At 35.1% G+C, this 21,555-nt stretch overlaps 1 protein-coding gene and 1 pseudogene across 3 annotated transcripts; both read right to left on the bottom strand.

Moving 5' to 3' along the window:
• Positions 1-1,959: 1,959 nt before the first annotated feature.
• Positions 1,960-12,874, bottom strand: LOC147279697 (methionine aminopeptidase 2B-like). Of its 3 annotated transcripts, none has more exons than XM_086251499.1 (12): positions 12,603-12,874; positions 12,347-12,513; positions 11,326-11,362; positions 11,105-11,239; positions 7,410-7,509; positions 7,161-7,306; positions 6,979-7,070; positions 6,771-6,865; positions 4,751-4,847; positions 3,764-3,907; positions 3,434-3,651; positions 1,960-2,283 (listed from the first exon to the last, which is right to left on the bottom strand). In XM_086251499.1, the coding sequence occupies exons 2-12, from the start codon at positions 12,507-12,509 to the stop codon at positions 2,173-2,175; spliced, it is 1,338 nt and encodes a 445-aa protein (XP_086107625.1). In that variant the 5' UTR covers positions 12,510-12,513; positions 12,603-12,874; the 3' UTR covers positions 1,960-2,172. The 3 variants fall into 3 exon arrangements, with proteins under 3 accessions (XP_086107625.1, XP_086107626.1, XP_086107624.1); XM_086251500.1 differs by having other exon boundaries at positions 12,700-12,874; XM_086251498.1 differs by having other exon boundaries at positions 12,347-12,874.
• Positions 12,875-15,974: 3,100 nt separating this feature from the next.
• On the bottom strand, positions 15,975-21,423 carry LOC147279696 (protein FAR-RED IMPAIRED RESPONSE 1-like; annotated as a pseudogene).
• Between the last annotated feature and the right edge of the window lie 132 nt (positions 21,424-21,555).

Below are 21,555 nucleotides of genomic sequence, written 5' to 3'. Positions count from 1 at the left end.
GTTTGGGGTGGGGTAAGATTGATTGGTGGGTTTAGAGAGTAAAAATGTAGGGGTATTTGTGTCATATTAGGGTGATTAACTTAGTAGAAATTAAAAAATTCAAATTTGTTGGTGGTCAACTCAGCAGTTTAGGGTGGTCGGATAGCCACCGTCTAATCTACCACTTTCACTCTAAATTTTTTTAAAAAATAAAAATATCAGAACAGCCCAACCCACCTAAGCCCCACCCCCCCCCCCCCCCCCCTCCCCACCCTCCACCCTCCAACCTCCAAATATAGTTCCTAATAAAAATTTTAGGGATTTTTTTATAAGCCCTAAAACAAGAAGGCCCTGATAGGCCGACCCACCTGCAATATAGTCACTCTTCGATAGTAGCAACCATCGTTATTGTGCAACATAACAACATTTTTTAAATAAGTATCTCAAAAATTAATAAACCAACATAAAAACACAAAATTCAAGTTTTTGGAGTCGCATCCACCCGAATACCATCAGTAGCAATGGTTGTTATTGTTTGCCACTATTAAACAGTAACATTGGTTTACTTTTTGCCACTATCAAATAGAAACAACTATTATTAGTGTTCAACAATAGGAATATATATTGAGAGAAAGATCCCACATCGAAAATGTGAGGCCGTGCATAGTAGCTTGTAAGGGTTTGAGCTACTCCTCCTATTGCCAATTGGTTTTGAGATAGATGCCTAAATCTCTTCATGGTATCAGAGTATGCTATCCATCTATTATGCCAAACGGCCACACATGTTCTCACGTCACCCAATATGAATTGTTCACATGTTAGGCTTGAGTGACCTCACACGTGCGGAGCTAAGAATTTGAGTACTTCTCTTATTGCCAATTAGTTTTACGATGAATGTCTAGATTCCTTCAATAAAAAAAAAAAAAACATGCTTGGCACTATAGATTTGGCCCCTCTCAATTGTAATGCACCTTTCTTTATCATTTTTTAAAAAATAAATGGATTTTTAATATCGCAAACTTTAAATATGAGTTGATTTGACATTAAGAAGTATAGAGTAAACTTATTAATAATTTTCTGAAAAATTATAATTACAAATTATCGTTCGTAATATTAATTAAAAGAATAAAGAGTTAAAAAGAATAAGTCGCCCTACGGCTAGCCCTCAAGCATGGTGGCTAAAAGGGGCAAATATGGGATTGTGGCTTGGGGTAGGCATGGAGTGGGTCACGATAATTTGTAAGAGAGATCTTTTTACTTTATTTTGAAAAAAATACACATACACACATATATATATACATATAAATTTACAAATTATGGCTCACAAGAGTTAGATCTTCAACACTTCACAAGAGTATATATATATATATATATATATATCAATCTCATTCAGAATGTTTGCATCTAACACTGAACACTAGGTGTCCACTGTCGAGCGCATGGTAGTGCAAAGTTTTGCATCACCAAGTTCGACGTTGGTTTTTCGGCGTTTACATTATGGTTTAGCTCTGAGATTTTGGGCTAAACCCTAATACAATGCTTCCACCAAGTCTATTATATAGTCTATATCCTAAGAGGAGATGAGGTAAACCCATCGGGAATTCAGGATATACCCTTAAAACTTGACGGAGGAAGTAGCGCCAGAGCTTTTAAAAAATTATAGACGAGCGCTCGGTGTCACATTCGCACATCTGATTATGAAATATATATATATATACTTATACCTCAACATAAATAAGTTGAGGTATACTTTGTTAGGGCCCACACAAGCCGTTTTGTGTCGATCTGAACCGTTCGCAAGGATTATCTTCATTGATAGATCATTCTTACAAAAAATTAGTCAAATCAAATTGACACAAAACGACTCGTGTGGGCCCCACCAAGGTTATATCTCAACATAAATAAGTTGAGGTATACCTCAACAGAAGGAGCCTGTATATATATATATATATATATATCTTTTTGGTCAGCAAAATATATATATTTGAAATACACATACTTGTATGGAGCATTAGTGTCTTTTCTAATCAACACGTTACACAAGAAGAGCATAATAGTGATGTATAAGCGGTTCATAAAAAATTCAAGATTATGAAAAGCAGAAAACTCAAAAGTAAACTTTTTCCTCTGTAGTCTGAAAAAACACGGTACAACCACCATGCAGGTTTTCATGACAAAGTTTTCTTCACAACATCAGTAGTCATCACCTCTGGATATGACCTCTTTGCAGGTTGGCCGGAGTAAAATGGTATGCTCAAACTGAGATACATAGCTGCCCTTAACATCACAGAGAGGAGGAAGAGGCTGCCAGAAGAAAAATGAAACAGAATTCTTCATCAGCACCAATTGCATGTAGCAATATTATAAAACACAGAAAATACACACAAAAAACACATATTTGAGAACACATTTCTAACTCCCCAAATCTGAGTTTCAGGGAAGAATTATTATCACTAGCAGTCAGAACATAACTTGATTTTTTCTTTCTTTTTCTGTTTTGATCACAATAGAATACTTTACTGACCCATATCCGTAGTTATGCACTGCAAGTAGGTGAACAGCCACCTTTTTCCTTTCTTTGCTCTCTTTGTGGTGGGTTGGGGTTTGGAAAAAGTAGTGTTTCTTGGATAAATACGTGCTGGCTAAGTGGCTATACAACAATCAGTTGCTGAATTTCTGGGTCAGTAACAGATTATGGTAATCCAAGGCTGTCTTGGGGGATTACTTGAAGGCTAAAAGTGATGGGAAAAAGATGAGTCAGAGAGAGAGGGAGAGGGAGAGGGAGTGAGGGAAAAGATGAGAGAGAGCCCTGCTCCCTCCCTCCCTCTACTTCTTCAAATAAAACAAATCAGCTAGTAGCAAGTTCTATCACCTATAAGATCAATCTGTGCATTTTCACCATTAATTTGATATCTTTGTGTTGAATTCATGTAGAGCTTTTAATACTTCTTATTTTTCTGAAATGTGAGTCTAATTCAAGATTCTTGATTGCAAACCTAAAATGATTTTGACTAATATTCAGAACCAGCTTATCTCAACTAGTAAATTTTGACATAAATCCTTTCCTTAAGCATGTTGGAACATCAAACTAAAACACATGCACGCCATCTGAAATCTGGACCTAAAATCAATCCTTTACTTGATTTTAAAGCAGCAGTTACAACTTCAGTTCCCTGAACTGTAACATATGCAGGTACTGTATAACGTTTCAAAAATTGTGTTCCTGTAGATGATTTATAAAACAGCTAAAAGACCATTACTATCAATTAACGTGTCCAAAAGGCAAATAAGCAATTCGGTGTATGGGAAATCCTATTTTGCATCATAACAAAATTAAACTAAAGCCATGTTTCATAATACCATATAGTGATGGAAAATTGGCATGTTGGAGCAGAGTTGCATGGACTGTTAATACACGTACATTTGGATAAACAAGTTTATTGGTGAAAAATACCTGGACAATGCCAGCATCACACAAATTCTTTAGCGCCATAAGATATTTAGTCTCTCCCAGGCGGTCTAAATACCGCCTGCAGAAGGCCAATGTGGAGAAGTTCTTGTTAATTGTTGCTAGCAATTGCTTTGCCCTGGGCAACCTCAATGGGATGTGACCGACTTCAAAATTTTTCATGTAATGGCTGCACTCTAGATCTTCTCTGACATACCCTTTCCCTGAATATAAGTTATATAACATAGGATAATTAACACAGTAGGTCACATGTGAACTAATATCTATTTCACAGCAGAAATCAAATTCTAGCCAAATCCAAAAACTTTCATTTACCAGTTGAGGCGAAAGTTTCAATTGCAAAAAATTCACCCTCTTCCATTTTCGTGTGCTCCCCTCCTTTCACAATAGGAACAGATTTTCCACCATGGATTTGATAACATCCAATGCTATGTCCATTCAAGTTTCGGATACTTTTAACTGCCAACATTAGCCAAAGTCTACCTCACACATACAGAATTATCAACAGGACATCTCATATGAAAGTAGTTGATATGATGAGTATAAATAGCAAATTATTATTTGATGAGCAAGCAAATACAAAGTTAGCACACTTAACCTAACCCATAACAAGCTTCAGTAAATATCTAAAGCATCTGGCAGAGAATTTGTAAAACCTCTGACTGTTTCAAGCCATTGTCTTCTAAAGGAAGTCAATGTATAAATGAGTATATATAGAATATATACTCATTTACATATATAAAAACGTGTTCTAATCTCAACATTATCCAAAATTTTCCGTAACTTCTGTAATATTTCCAAGATCTTCTCATTTTTTGGAGAGAGGCAGGAATGAGCATAGAACCACATTTGGAATCAGCACAGAAATAAGTTGTACTACTTTAGAATCAGTGTGATTCAAGTATATACACACAATAATTTCATTCACCAAAACATTAGCGATGCTAGTGATGGCTCCCCCCTCCCCCCCGTTTTTTTTTTTTTTTTTTTTTTTTTTTTTTTTTTTGAAACAAATGAACTACATAATTTGCACTTTGTGATGAGTATAGAAGAAAATCTTTTATTTGCATGTTATTTCAAAAAGGACCAACGTTGTATGATCCACAGATAACCCAGCTGCTCTTGTATGATACCAAGCATGAATATCAACTAAAAGATAATTAGTGACGCTTCACTCTTGTAATTTAGAGAGAGAGAGATGATTATTGAACACTCCCTGGAGGAAGTAAGATAAATTCTACACATTCATACCATTTAAAATACGACAAAAGTAACTATCCCAAACATCACATGGAAAAATACCTTGATACACCTTTCCATTGATTTCAACCTCATATGATTCCATGACTTCTTGGATTGCAGCACCAACATCACAAAGACGCACGTCAATTCCTGACTCCTAGACAAATATAAGACCAATAACAAATCTGAGTAAAAAAGCTTTTGACTGAAGCACTAAATTCAAATTCAGGTAAAAATTATATCCAGTGAACATGTAATGATAATTAACCATAAGCTAGTTAAAAATGAAAGTTCATTCATAAGTATTATAACACCCCAAAAGAGCACCAGAATGATGTGAAAAAGCAGTAACATGAATGACTACTTTTGTAATACATAGAAAGACAAGGAAATCATCAAGAGAGAAAAGAAAGAGATCAAAAACATAAAAATTCAATACTTCTAAAGTTCAATTGACGGAAGGAAATAAAGGCAATGCTATGAGTTATTCTTTTACTGTACTACCCCATAAAGTTAAGTGTTATTGGTTTGACAAGAAAAAAAAAGGAAACAAATAAATTGTTATTCTAACAAGAAGATTTTAATCTTTCCTCCCCTTACTCTCCCCAAAACAAAATATTCTAATCACACTAGAATGCTACACAAAAAGAGGTAAAAAGACACTCCTCTTCATCGTCCCTATCCTATCAACCCTCCCTACTTTCTTTGTACCACGTAGTGTAACTCAAAATTCATTTATTATGGATACAGTATCTCGATTCCTTTTAAAGTTCATAGGAATGCCTCCTCCCCCTCCTGTTCCTTTCAAACACAGTTTTTATTTGGGCATACCATCTCCAAGATATGGTATAGATAAAATGCCAATAGGCTAGAGATTGTTTCCTGAGTATGTGTTCATATGGTACTAGGATGTAGAAACCCATAACCCGCTAGGTTGCGCTAACGAGCAATTGCACATGTATTTTTCCCCAAGAATCCAATGGTTTTTTTTTTTTGTCTGATGCACACTACTGCCTTGGCCCATTCTCCAAATTTCAGACTGTCCTGGAAGCTTGAGTTTTTCACAAGACCTCCAGCTCTGCCGTGGTCCTTCCGTTGAATTCCCCTTCCCTTCTTTCAACTGTATCTCTTGAAAGTAAGCCATGAATCATGTCCAACGTCCCTTTCCCACCTTCCATATTTCTGACTTGACATATTATGATTTTGTTGAATATAGATGAATCTTAAACAAAAAGATGGAAAATTTTGATGGCTCAGGCTCACAAGCAAAGATGAACATTTTCCTTGCTGAGCCATCACCAAGGAAAAGGACGTACTTTTTCTCAGGTATGATTATTTAGTCCATGCCTTCAACACGAAGGGCTCATTCAAGGTAGTACAGAGGATTTTATCAACGCCATTTGATAATAAAAATATCCTCATTAAGATTTACCGACTATTATAGCTCCTGTCAAGAAAATAATTCGTATGAGAAGAGTCAGGAGACAATGCGAATTGAAGAAGAGTTTCATGCTCTCTGTAAGAAAGAGGGAGAAAACAAGAGAATGCGAAGAGAGAGAGAGAGAGAGAGAGAGAGAGAGAGAGAGAGAGAGAGAGAGAGAGATGGGAGCATCCACCCAAAAAGAAAGAGAAGATTAATTTCCACAATTAATGCAGATAGGATCAAAGGCATATTTTGGTATAGTGTGCAGTTAAAGATTTTATTGGTGACAGACTAACAAATCTAACATAAATTTTATGACATAATTGCTCATATATTTCACCTCAATTAGTATAAAATAATGATGTCACCTTGAGGAAGGATATCTTAATTGTTTTTCATGTAATGGATACATATCAGTCTTAGTTTATGATAATTTGAGTAAAGATTGGTAGTCATATAATCTATTATTGGCTCAAAGATCCTATTCTCAAAGTCAAAACAACAAACTTCAAATTTACTAGCAATAATTTTGATGAACTTGAACCATACAATTATAAAGATTTGAGTAGATGGGCTCAATTGACACTTGCCTACGCAATAGGATAAAAAAAAACATGTATTTAAGCCATTAATTTTAACCAGGGGAAGGTACAGTACCTTGATACCAGTATTTGTTGCTTCACGTGAGGCTTCAAGCAGCGGATCAAACATAGGATTGAATGCTACTGTAAATGCACAGTCAACTATACATCCTGTAAAGTCAACAATGACCCATGCATGGTAAGTGGGCCAAGCGTAATAGAGTTCACAAAGAGTTGACTTCTCAACAGGCATTAAAACACAGAATAAGTAGAGGATGAATTACCGTCAACATGAGTTCCAAAATCCAACTTCATTACATCATCATACTGAAGCACTGTCTTGTCACCCGTATTTGGGGTCCAATGAGCAGCAACCCTGACAATAATGAGAGTAATGAACACAAATTCAATTATGTGACGAACAACGGAAGAAATTAAATTCACAGGTGACTAATTTAGAATTTACCAATTCAAAGAGCATCCTGTGGGGAAAGCAATGCCTGCTTCCAGACCATTCTCAGATATTAACCTACGGACTGTGTTCTCCAAAGTCTCACACAAATCAGTCATCAACAGTCCAGGCCTTAAAATGCCTTTGATGTATTTCCGAACCTAATTACAAGTAATGAAGTAAACAAAGCCTCCAGTTGATTCCCTCTCCCAGGTCATTTTATTTTAATTTAAGCAGCAATATATTTACAAAATGAAACCGCACCTGGCGATGAACTTCAGCAGCTCGACGAACCGAATTATACATTGGTTTTTCAAGACGCTCCAACTCCCTCTTCTCTTCAGAGGTAGTCCTCCACAGGTTACTGAAACACAATACCAAATTTGAACTGCAATCTTGAAGAAATATACAAAGGAAAGGAAATGCACAAAGTAGCACAGATAACTTAGGCCTACGTTAATTAATAAGATGATATATTAAGACATCAAGAGCATATTCTGCTTCTTACAAAGTAATGCGAATTCTATGACATTTTTTTATAAGAAACATAATTTTATTAATTAAAGCAAATTACAGTACAGCCATTGCAGACTAGTCCACCACAGATATACAACAAAGAAAAATAAATATCTGAACCAACGAAACCCTCTCTACCACCTAACAGAAAACAAATACACCAAACAAGAAAACTCTTAAAGGACAGCTGCATTTCAATTCATTAAAATAGCAGAACGAAAAATCTCTGAGACACTGAAGCCCAAAGTGAAGACCAAAATCTGATTTTATCCCATAACACCTCCTTCCCCACATTCCAATTCCCTACAATAGCAGAACAAAAAATCTTGGAGACACTGAAGCCCAAAGTGAAGACCGAAATCTGATTTTATCCCATAAAACCTCTTTCCCCTGCCCACTAAGATTCTCAAAAATCCTAGAATTCCTTACCATATAAATTATCCAAAACACAACTAGCACACAACACCGCAATAAAATTTTGCTTTCTTACCACTGCCAAACACTTTATGCCTCTCACAAAAAAGAGAACAACATGCAGCTGAAATCACCCAAATCAAATTAACTTCTCTAAACAGTGTCAACCATAATCTTAAAGTTATAGAGCAGTGAAGAAACAGATGATCCACTCTTTCGCTTCCTCCTTTACACATAATGCACCATCGGGAGAAAAACTTAGTGATTTACATTGGATCATCACCTTTGAATCAAAGCACAGGTATTAACCCTACCATGAGCAGCCATCCAAGAAATAATTTGTACCTTAGGAGGTAGTGAGGTACTCTAGCCCTCGAAATCAAAGAGGAGGATTTGAAAGTTGGAAGAGAAGGACTATCATACAACACTCTAAAATAGTATTTGCACGGAAAGAACCCCAAAGATTCTAATCTCCACCTTCTACAATCTGATCTATGAGAATATTATCAAACACTTTCAAAAAAGACAAAAAGAAGTGAGCTCCCCAATTCAGATTCATTTAACTTTAAAAGCCAAAATCCCAACTCGAAGGAACTAACAGTTAGGAAATAGGAACAATATGAAAAATGGACAATCTATACAAACGAGGAAACAAAATGAACAAGGGAGACTCCCCGACCCAGCTGCCCTCCCAAATGCTAACCTTTTCCCCATTCCCACAACAAATTAGCAGTAAGAATAAAAATTGTCAAAATTTTGGAAATGTCTTTCCAAGGGCAGCAAATCGATCCCCTCACTACTGACGGCAGTAAGAATAAAAATCTGAACCCCCAATTCAGATTCACATAACTCATAGTTGCTTCTAATGACGGCATGTCACAAAGAATTTCTTTTTAATAGAAATCTCAAGTGCAGCCTCACCAAACTACCGATTCTCAAACCACCTCTCTCTCTAACTTGAGAAACCACCTCCCACTTTATTAAAGGCTCATTCTTTCCCTTACTCAACAGTCAAACCCAGCCCAGAAAAATTTCTCATAAAATTTTCCAGCTTCCTAGCCACTCTTCTTGGAATCTTGAACAAAGAAAGATAATAAGTCGGCATGCTGCCTAAGACTGATTGTACCGCCTTTGCTTTATCAATCAGCCTACTTAAAACATCTACTGCCAAAGTAATTTAAAACAAAAAGGATAGTGGACCACCTTGTCTCAATCCCCTCTAAGTGCCAAATTTTCCCCCTGGCCTCCCATTGATCAAAATAGAAAAATTTACAGTTTTCAAACCCCCAATCCATTTCTTCCATCTGTTCTCAAACCCTTCTCCAAAATATAATCCAAAAATTCCACTCTACACAGTCATATGCCCTTTCAAATTCTATCTTGAAATTCAAACCCTCTTTCTTCTTTTTTCTTACCTCCACCACTTCATTTGCTACAAGAACTGCATCTAAATTTCCTTTGACAAGTGCTCCTTGATTGTTTGAAATTGAATTATATTTTCTCCAAAATATAATCCAAAAATACCACTCTACACAGTCATATGCCTTTCCAAAAACCTATCTTGAAAACCCAACCCTCTTTCTTCTTTTTCCTTACCTCCACCATTGGTTATAAGAACCGCATCTAAAATTTCCGTTCACAAATGCTCCTTGATCATTTGAAATTGTGTCAGTTAGCACCTCATTGCCCTTAAACACAACACCTTTGCAATCATCTGATAAAACCTCAATAGCAAACTAATGGGTCCAAACTCCAAGGTCCCCAATCCTGAATGACTCTACCATTTCTGGGATAAGGCAAATGTATGTCTAATTTTTTGCTGTTTATTACTCCATTTCTGTAAAAGTCCTCAACCTTTATCACATCATCCTTCATATATCCTATTACATTATCCATCAAATATTCCAGCATTGTTGAAAAGGTTGGCATAGAAAACCCATCATGTTTGTGGATTTACCAGCTACAATCAAATAAAGTTCTCCTCACTTTATCCTCTTTACACGGTCTTTCTGACCATCCCGCCTTACAATCATTAATTGCACTCGACTCCAAACCATCAATACTTGGCCTCTCCAATCCATCACTCGAATAAAGCTTTCCAGAAAAGCAAATTATCCCCCTCTCAACTACAGTTTCATCTTCTACAACTTCACCCTCTTCCACTTCCAATTTCTCTATCAGATTCCTTTTTTCTTCTACCATTTGCTACCCTACGAAAAAGTCTACTATTGCTGTCCACATAACTTAAATTCCACAGGATTCTACATGCACAGGAACAAAAAACCAATCCTTCAGTAGTTGAATCTTTCTCCCCAAATGCTACGCACTAATTTTCTCTCAACTGTCGACACTTTTGTCTCTTTCAATATTACAGTGTCTACCCCTTTTTTCACTGGAACCTCATTAATAACACTTATTTTCCTTTGACTTCCCAAGTACATTCCAACTAAATATCCTCATTATTGACTCCAACCCCCTGCTCTCTCAGCATCCTTACTTCATAATTAATTTCAGACTTCAAATTCTTCAATTTCCTCTATTTCCTTTTACAACCCTTGCCTTTCCCACTTTCTCTCCCATTCCCTTTTGCCGGTACTAGAGACAGATCCATTATCGCCAAAAAACTTCCCAGTTTTCCCCCTGATTCCACGTCCAACAGGTCCCTTTTCAATTCTGCTTCACCCTTCCCCAAATTCCTCGGCCTTTCAGCCAACTCTTCTTCAAGATCCTTTTTTAATGATGTGCCTTCTGCAACACTTGGGTTACTTTTTGCTGCATGAGTGGGACTGCCTCTTGAACTAGTGAACTATTACAACCCCCTGCCAAAGTGCCTAAAATCCTCGGCCTTTCAACCAACTCTTCTTCAGGATCCTTTTTTAATGATGTGCCTTCTGCAACACTTGGGTTACTTTTTGCCGCATGAGTGGGATTGCCTCTTGAACTAGTGAACTATTACAACCCCCTGCCAAAGTGCCTAAAAACTTTAAAATAAGTGCTGTAAAATTGCAAGAAAAATAGCATTCACTCACTCGTCTTTGTACTGTTGAATTTCAACCTCAGGAAACTCTCCAGATGGGAATAGATCAATAATAGGAATAGATGGTGGATCAGTCTGCCCTTGGATAGATTTTTGATCAGTCTGCTCTGGCTGTGCTTTCTTTTTCCTGCAGATAAGAAAAGAAATTAGCAAACTTTCTAGTGAAAATGTTTAAACAAAAACAAAATAATAAAACCACAAAAATTTCCTTACTTGCTTTTATTTTTCTTCTTTTTTTTCTTTGTAATATCTGCCCAAAAAAGCCAAGAGTGAGAGAGAGAGAGAGAGAGAGAGAGAGAGAGAGAGAGAGAGAGAGAGAGAGAGAGGTGTGCAATGCAAAAATGCATGCATTAGAAACACATGAACAAATTGGAGAATAAAAACATTAAATTGTCCTGCTAAAGTTAATTTCACCTTGTTTGGTTTACCAAAAGTATTTTTTCTAATAATGTAGGCACCCCATAATGAAATTCATAACCAGGGAAGAGGACTATACCACCATATAGATTCTTAGAAACAGAACTAGTAAAGGGAAGTGTTGAGTTAAGTATCTTTAATATTTTAAATACATTGGAGTAGAAGTATAATGGTTTTCCTGTTTTTTCATGGCAAATCCACGTATAAAATTTACTAAGGAAATTCAAAAAAGTCTCTTTTGACTGGCTGAATACATATAGGATTTAAAAGCTTCATATATATCTGGTCACCCATCGCATAGCTAAAGCTTTTCCCTTGTTTGAATCTTTCCATGACAACATTTTCTAGTAGCATTCAGTGCGTCCTTAGGCTTCTATGATTGCACAAAGCTCCATATGCACTCTCCTAAGTTGTTTGCAAACTGAAAGGAAAACACTCTCCTAAGATGTTTGCACTCTCCTTGTTTGGAGAGCTGCTGTTGGGTAGGGTTGTTTCAGGTTTTTCGAGAGTTGTAGAATGTGATAGGGTTGCAAGCTTTGTTTTGTTTCATTCTTAAAAAAAAAAAAAAAAGGTTTTTGGTGATATGTTGTCCACTTTCCCTATCTCTTGTACCATGCTGTTGTTTAATAAATTATGTTTCTTATCAAAAAATGAAAAGTAAGAAACAACTCCCACTCTTTATGCAAGAGATTAAGCTAATGGCAACAGGAAAAATAATCGTATTGACTATTGAGGTACCCAAAAGAAAGCATGAAAATTGCCCATTAACGCTATGGAGAAAAGAGAGATGGCAGTCATTTCGATATGAAAATATCACCTTTGTCATCATCTTCTTCGTTCTGTAAAATTGGAGATTGTTGAGCGGCGGCCTCCTCACTGCCATTGCCATTTCTAGACTCTGAAGTCCCATTTTCTTCACATGGGATATTTTCATTAGTGTTTTCCTCGACCATCCTCAATTGCCGGTAAGCAGAATGCATAGCACTCATCAATCAAACATAACAACAATAAAAACCTTCAAAATTTCAATTTTACAACATGATTATACAATTATTCTTGTTATTAATCTTAACTTGTTATCCAAGGTTCCTTGGAGGTAGAAGGGATTAGGGAGGAACACAGGATCACAGTAAGGGTAGTGAGCTGAGTTTATGGGCTTAGAGGTAGCACCTGCAAAAGGGTTGTAGTCTTATGAAGAGTTGAATATGCAGAGAAGCCACATGGGGTGGAACACCGAAACCCTAGGTGCTGCTGATGATATTCTGAAGAGGAACAGAAAGGAAACGGTAGAAATTAGAGCAGAAGAAGAAGAAGAAGGATTTTGTTTTCGGGGAGGGGAGTCGACTATCGGGGGCTGGAGCGTGGGGAGAGACCCAAGTCGTTATTTTTTTTCTTTTTATGTAGGCAGGGGAGGTTTGGTATTGCTTGGACTTTTTAAAAAAAGTGGATTATGTTAATGTAGTGAAAATAATCAAATGTTTTTAATCGGCTCAAGGACTAGTATGGCACGCAAAAATTGACTCACAATATTTGAGTTATAAAAAAATAATAATAATAATTAAATATAAAGTAAAATAGTTAAATATTTGATAAATTGCATTTTTAAAAATGTCAAAAATTTTGTTTAATAAATTTTAATATAAAAGTGTTATAACAATATATAATGATTGAAATAAACATAATACTAAAAATATTTTTTACTCATTTGGTTGGTAAAAAAACAGTAATGTTAGGGATCCCACCTTGTATCTCAACTTATTAATCCCAACTTATGTGGCAAGTGACATGGCAACCCATGTCATTTGCCATGTTATCTTTTTTATTACTAAATATATTAACTCTTAGTAATTAATTTTGATTAAAAAAAAGAGAAAAACTAATCCACAAAAACTAATCTAGAAAAATAAAATAAAAAAGAAAAAAGAAAACCCATGATTGAGCAAATAATCCAACGCTTAAACCCCTTCCCCTTCCCTTTCCCCATCCCCCCTCAAAGAAAAACCCTAGATTTTGTGAGTAACTCTATCAAACTCTAGATTTCTTTGAAGACTTTGCTCCACCGTCACAGCCGCCGCTGCCAACATTGTATATATCAAAACCTTTATTTTTTGTCAATTAATTTTCCTATATAATTTAAGTTCAATTAAATAAAAAATTCCTACCTTTGACTCAATATGTATATTGTTTCTATATTATGAGGATTTTGATCAAGGTTTTTTTTTTCTTTTAAATAATTTTTGCTCAGATTTTTCAACTATCAAGATCTCATGGTTCAATTATGAAAGTGTTCATTCAATTTTTTTTTCTTTTGATTTAGTATGTATATTGTTTATGGGTTGCCGTGAATCACTTTTTGGGCCGTCGGCATACCTCCTTTGGTTTTCATCATAGCTGGAGCCGTGGTGGTCTTTAAAGATATTAGTTATCCTTCATTTTTAGGATTATCTAGATGTGTAGACTATTGAGATCTCTCCTTTGATATAAATTAATATGCGTTGTTCTGATTATGGCCACACCATTATTGCCTATCTAATGCTGGTTGTTCTCTTGCTTCAATTATATATCTTCATATGATTCAAGTAGTACTTGTCACAAAAGCAACCATACATTTTAAAAAATGTTCAACCCATATTAGTCATACTGTATAGCAACCCCAGATTCCATCATTCTGTGAGGTTTTATTTGAACAAACAAATTTGATGATGATATTTCATATTTTAGGCAACACCAACATTAGCATATGGATGTCAAGATTATTGTCATGTGTTCATCTAGACTAATTAACTGCAATTTCAGCACCAATATTGACCTTATTTGCGGGTGTGGTATGTAAAACATAAACCTGTTTCTGTTGCTTCAAATAGTTCTGCAACTTTTTGTGATTAACATATTGATGTACATCATTTTTTAACACAGGCTGTGCGCTCAACAATTAGCAAGTTTAATAATGTGGTAGCAATGATGCAAATCGAAGTCAAGAGTAAAGCCTATTCATTAGGAGCATCAGCTTTGTAGGCGCTATACAATTGAAGAAATAATTTTGATACTGTAATTTGTGAACTATATGGGATTTTTAAGTGACATCAAATTATAGAGGTGCTTAGTGCAATATACTAAAATTGTTAGTATCCATTCCACATAAATAAGAGTCGTAGTTGCTTTATTCTCATATTCTTAGTCTTGCATGTGTTCAAAATTGTTTTTTCTATGTCCTAACTGTCAAGTAATTAGGATTTAATTCTTGGACTATGGAGCATTGTCTTTTATAAATGTCAATGATATACACCCATTCTCAATTTTGGACTAGTATAAATTTGGATGAGGGAAAATACTCATATACAACGTCCGTCTCACAACCAGCTCTCTCAAATACTGATCACATGACCAACTATGACAAGATTATTGCAGTCAAAAAATCATCCACACCTCAGCAGTCCAGTGGGGTGTTTTTATTTTGTTTTGTTTTTTTTCGTTTTATGTCTACAAAAATTAACAAAGAGTATCAAATTCGTCAATATTAAACTTAATTAACAAACTATTAAAAATTATACATCCTTTGAAATACTTCATCAACTAGTACTAAAAAAAATCCAAAATTTTCAATATATATTCATCAACCTATAACCATGGTCAGAGTTTTCAATATATATTCATCAACCTATCACAATGGTCATAGTTTAGTTTAGTTTAGCTACTTTTTGCGGGAATATATGTCATTTCTATCATCTCCCTGCAAATTTTGAATGTCTTGTACATATTGCAAGATAGTATTGTTAGGAAACAATATATATATATATATATATGAAGTAATTTAATTTGAAAATAATGAGGTATAAGGCTTATACCTCTCCTTGAATCACATTAGCATGTAGCGTAGAAGATGAAGTTTGAAATACAACATTTGCATTATCCATACCTCTCCATATTGACAAATTGTGATCCTCCATGTTAAAAAAAAAAAACTATAAGTTTAGTTTTACATACAGGCAAACTTTTATATTGGCTTTAAGACTTCTAAAAAGACAAAAAAATAAAAAGTAAACCTGCAAACAATTTCCAGGAACTTGAAATCAAGGAGTCACTCCTCTAGAAAATGCATTTGGTTGGAAACTATGATTGACTCCCCAAAGTAATGCATTATTTACCTTTAACAAAAAAAAAAGGTTCGACATAAATGTATTAGATAAAATAATGTTTAAATAGTAATTATACAATATGATAAAAATTAAATGATAAGTGTTTATACTCACACTAGGATGAGGTAGGGTTGGAACAATATTAAAAAGTCCACTATTAGTTATAGCTTGAGGAATATCAGAATCCTATAATTTATTACAATTTTAGTTTGATAACTTCAACAACAAACAAACTTCGAGCAATATATCACTTCAATTAAATGCAAAACCAATACCACAGGAACAACGCTCTCTTGTGCTTTAGAACCATCACCTGAACTTTTTCTTCTTTCCGAATCCTTCAATATAGCAACAACAACAAATAAGAAAAAGGAATTAAAAAACTTATATGTAACAGTAAATTCACTAACCTTTGTTTTATTTTGGTCTAGAGATGTTATTTGTACTTTCTTTTCTCTTTTTTTCCAAACAACTATTTCAAACTTTGATTTCTTGCGTTTGAATGGGGGACGACCTTTGCTTCGAACTGGTAGTGGACTAAGAATTTTACAACCCTCCTTTGAAATATCATGAAGCTCTCTACTATTTGTTGGTCCGTCAATCATATTGGAGTGATGTTGATTATCATCACAAACAACTTCATTTGATGTTAATTTACTTTCAAATCATGTATTGCCGCCATCACCATATTGCATTTATCATCACCATTTGTTGCTAGGTCTGCTACCTCGTGAAAAAAATTACACATCTTATCAAAACGATGCACTTCAGGCTTTGAACTTCAATCATCATAACTTATTTTCACTTTGGAATGACATCTTGTTACATTCTTCCTCCATCGTTTTAAAAATGTACTTCTCTGAAATGTGAAATATTTTCTTGTGAATTAGTACTACAATCGCATGCCGACATAGTATTCCTCTGAACTCAAACAATTGACAATTGCATTTAACTTTAGTACCTTCCTCATTTAAGCAGACGATGAAAGACACACGCTTGTTGATTTCTCCAACCATTTCATCTTCATCTACTACAAATTCTAAAAATGCAACATTCTCATTACATGAAGATAATTCACAATAGAGTTTACCTGCTAACTCTTGTTGAAACTCTTTAAATTTCGCATTTGTGTAAGCATCTTGATATTGCTTTTCAATTTCATAATGAGTAATACAAAAAACCCTTGAATTATAAGAGTTAAAATCTGCTTGGTTCTCCTTTTCCACTTTATCTTGCAAAACATTCTCATATTGGTCCACAAATAATTTCAAAGTAGTCTTTGAATTTACATACCCATCAAACAATGCATTCATGCTCTCACTGCGTTTTGTAGTAGACATTCCTACCCAAAAAATATCTTTCACAAATGCCGAGACCCAATGTCTTATCTCATCATACAATCCAAGTAACCATTCATTTTGTTGAAGATTATACTTTTCAATGAACTCATTCCAACGTTCTTCAAATTCATCATGTGTGAATGAATCGTAAACAATATTTTTTAAGGAAAACATAAGAGACTCATATTGTTTATAACTTTTTAACTTATCAGGTAACTTCTTCATGATATGCCATAAGCACCACGTACCTATGCCGAGCATCTGGAAAAACAATTGCAATTGCTTTTTTCATAGCTTTATCTTGATCAATAATTATTGCATTTGGAGCACGACCTGACATACATGCAAGCCAAGATTGAAATAGCCATATAAATATATGTTTGAGTATCCTCATTGGAGATCAATCCGCATCCTAATAGTGTTGATTGTCCATGATGATTCACCCCAACAAAAGGCGCGAATGGCATGTCATACTTATTTGTTAAGTATGTTGTGTCAAATGTCACAACATCACCAAACTCATTGTATGCAGCCCTACTTTTTGCATCAGCCCAAAAGACATTTTTTAACCGTCCATCTTCATCCAAATCCATCATATAAAAGAAGTTAGAATTGTAACCCTGCATTTTCATGAAATATTTTTGAATTGCAGAATCATTCCCCTCTCCAAGTCGTAACCGCCTTATCTTTTGAATATAATTTCTACAATCTTTCTCTAAAAATGACAAATTCTCATGTCCACTTACCTCATAAACAAAAACATATATTGAAATTTTTATTCAGCCTTATCCCAACTCGATCATTCACTTCCAACTTTCTTTTCACATATGGCCTTATTACTCTATAACTTTTATAAAACCGGATTTTGCTTGGACTAAGAAGATCATGATTGTGCTCAAGCACAAAAGAGGATACTTTCCACTTTCCATCAGGGCGCATAGATGCTCTAAGCTTAGCCTTACAATCTGTTTTTGTTATTGGGTGCAATCTCAACGAGTTTCTTGAATTACACTTAGACTTGCCAGAATGTGAACATGTCAAAGTGTAGTATTTCAATTCCCCATCGTCTCCCTTTCTTGAGGTTCTTTTACTAACTTCAAACCCCTTTTTTTGGCCCATACATTTTGTAATATTCAAACAACTCATCGACGGAAGCAAATAGCATACCTACCTCAAGCTCCTTTATTTTCTTTTCCAAATTTGTTGTATTTTCTAGTTCATTACATTCACTTGAATTCTCTTCCAAATTTGTTGTGTTTTCTAGTTCTCTTGAATTCTCTTCTATCTTCCATCTCAATCAACACAAATCTAGAAAAAGAAAAAACATCGATCAACAAGATCAGCATGCCCAAAATTAGAATGATGGAATCTAGGGTTGCTACACAGTATGGCTAATATGGGTTGAAAATTTTCAAAATGTATGGTTGCTTTTGTGACAAATACTACTGAAATCATTTGAAGATATATAATTGAAGCAAGAGAACAACCTGCAGTAATGGTGTGGCCATAATCAAAACAACGTATATTAATTTATATCAAAGGAGAGATCTCAATAGTCTACACCCTTAGATAATCCTAAAAATGAAGGATAACTAATATATTTAAAGACCACCACTGCTCCAGCTATGATGAAAACCAAAGGAGGTATGCCGATCGACAACCCAAAAAGTGATTCACGGCAACCCATAAACAATATACATACTAAATCGAAAGTAAAAAAAATTTGAATGATCACTTTCATAATTGAACCATGAGATCTCGATAGTCGAAAAATCATAAGTAAAAATTATTTAAAAGAAAAAAAAAAAACCATGATCAAAATCCTCATAATATAGAAACAATATACATATTGATTTAAAGGTAGAAATTTTTTTATTTAATTGAACTCAAATCATATAGGAAAATTAATTGACAAAAATTAAAGATTTTGATACATACAGTGTTGGTGGTGAAGGCTGTGACGGTGGAGCAAAGTCTTCAAAGAAATCTAGGGTTTGATAGAGTTACTCACAAAATCTAAGGTTTTTCTTTGAGGGGGGATGGGGAAAGGGAAGGGGAAGGGGTTTAACGTTGGATTATTTGCTCGATCATGGGTTTTTTTTTTTTTTCTTTTTTTGATTTTTCTGGATCAACAATAAAAAAATAGTTTCACTTACATTCACGTTTTTTAGCCTTGCCGCAAACACCATGGATTGCACTATCGTGCAGCAACATGGCTTCGAGCTGGATGTTTTTGACATCATGGACAGCAGTAATACAGCCCAACGGATCACTAGAAAAGAAATAAGCTAATACACATTATCTCTAGACGTGGTTTGCTACCTTTTTACTCACGATAAGTTGTAGTGTCTACACCTAATATCCACGTTACAGCTACTATTTTAGAGTATGTAAAACCCATGCATAATGTCCATTTTCTTAAGAATACAATAGATTCTGAAACAATTTCGTTGACCAAAAATAGCAACTCACATTTAAAAAAATCCTGACACATATTATTGGGTGCTGCTATTTAGCCCCAACTTTTTCAAATCTATCCCCAACACACTCTCTACAACCAACACAAAATTAAAAATTTTAAAACTTCTTACTAGACCCAACAAATTTACCCAACAAGCACATCCAACACCAACACCATCACCACCACCACCCAACCCCAACACCGGAAAATTAAGGTAATTTCTCTAGGTTTTTGTTTTCATGAATCGATTCTTAGATTTAGGGCTTTGATTTTAATTAAGTATTTGTTATGTAATTCGTGTTTGGGCCGAAATAGTTTGAATGCTAACCGTTTAATGTCAAATTTGTACAAAATATGAAGGATTTGGAAAAAAAAAAAAATAAATAAATAAATAGGGTTTTATTTGGCACCGGTTCACCAAATGCCTAGTAGGATATTTGGTGATGCATTACCAAACACGTACAAGGAGGTTTGGCGCATCAAAGCCGAAGACTTTTTCAAAAAAAAAAAAAAAATTTGGAGCCATTCTGTAACAAACTACCAAACGCATCTCTTTACGTTCAGTGGTTAATCGTCAAACGTGCTCATCAATGTCCGGTGTCTGAACGAACAACACCTTGTATGGTAATTTATTACCAGCTTGGTGGCAACCTCGGACGTCACATGTTCAATTTAACTCCTCACCTAGGCTAGCTTGCTCCAACATTCAATCAAAGAACGTCACGTGTTCAATTAACTCCTCACCTAGGCTAGCTTGCTCCAAATTCGATCAAAGAAGATGGCCCGACTCATGTTTCTCACCCACTTTCCTTTCCGACCATCTTGTTATGGTTAATGCCAATTTATGGCCCAAACATGCCACAACTGTTTCTTCTCAGCTTATGTTCCAATTTAAGACCAACCTTGGAAAGCTCCCTCTAAGTGGCATCTATCCACTCCAATGAAGAGCCTGCACCTATATAAGAAACCTGAAATTATGGAGTATTTACCTGCATAAGCTTTGTGCAGTTATGATTTTTGTTTGTCTAACTTCCTCACAATAATCCCATAACCTAGAGTAATATTGCTCCTTATAATGAACTACCTTCAATTAAAACCTAGCCTTCTTCTATGCTCTATAACACTGCAATAGGGTAACATTGCACTGTAATTCCCTCTGCAAAATATTTTGAAGGGTCCTCAACTTAATATTTGGCTCATCCCTTATGAGTTCAAAATATATACTTCATTGCAATGTAAACAACATAAACTAGTGGAGTGGTCTGGCCTTTTTCACAACAATGATTATTTTCTATTGTAATCTGAAATGTGTTCTCACATTGCATCAATATTGCATGCAATTTCCAGGTGCAACCAACACATTTAGCAGTTAATCTCACCTTATCATTCTTAATTAACAAACTTGATATAATGCCCCCTAGCTATTAACTACATGTTGTATAATTACTTCTTTCAGTTGTATTTTTCTTCCAAATAACTTACCAATTTCGAACGTAGGGTTTTCCATGTCAGTAGTAGTTTCATCAGACGAGTTGCGAGGAGTGTGCAACTCATCTGAATCAATGTCAACCTCTTCTTCCACCTCCCCATCTAATTCCCCCTTAAGCACAAAAAATTGGTCATTATGTCGTATGTCTACAAGCATGGGACTACCAGGCACCTCCATATGTTCATTGAAAATTTCATCATTCTCAATCGTAGCATCATTTTCTTCATCATACAACTCATAGTCAGAATCATCGAACTCCTCATCATCTCTGAATATTCAACACGTACCTCATATATATGGCTCATTGACAACTTCAACTTCCTCAAATATCTCTACATCTTCTACATCATCATCACCCTTGACTAGATGGTCATTAGCCTCTGTACGTTTCATTAACAATCTCTCGGAGATATGCTTCTACATCTCCCTCAACATTCAATTATGCCTCAAATTGGCCATCATCCTCATGTTCCTCAATCTCATGCTTCACGTATACAGTGATCTGCCTTGGATGTCTTGGGACACATCCTATTAATGTAAGTGATTATATAATTTCTTAAGTATTACATAGAAAGAATTACAACATGCATATATATATGT

Source organism: Dryas octopetala, chromosome 7 (genome assembly GCF_963921425.1).
Source record: "Dryas octopetala chromosome 7, drDryOcto1.1, whole genome shotgun sequence".
NCBI lineage: Eukaryota > Viridiplantae > Streptophyta > Magnoliopsida > Rosales > Rosaceae > Dryas > Dryas octopetala.
Note: the sequence above shows the minus strand (reverse complement) of the source record. Positions and strands in the feature narration are given on the sequence as shown.

Excerpts from the sequence above, each read along its gene's own strand:
- LOC147279697 (XM_086251498.1), bottom strand. The coding sequence starts at position 12,518 with ATGAGTGCTATGCATTCTGCTTACCGGCAATTGAGGATGGTCGAGGAA. Across the intron at positions 7,307-7,409 it reads CTGCTGAAGTTCATCGCCAG|GTTCGGAAATACATCAAAGG; the intron begins GTGCGGTTTCAT and ends ACTTGTAATTAG. Across the intron at positions 6,866-6,978 it reads TTTTGGAACTCATGTTGACG|GATGTATAGTTGACTGTGCA; the intron begins GTAATTCATCCT and ends TTGACTTTACAG.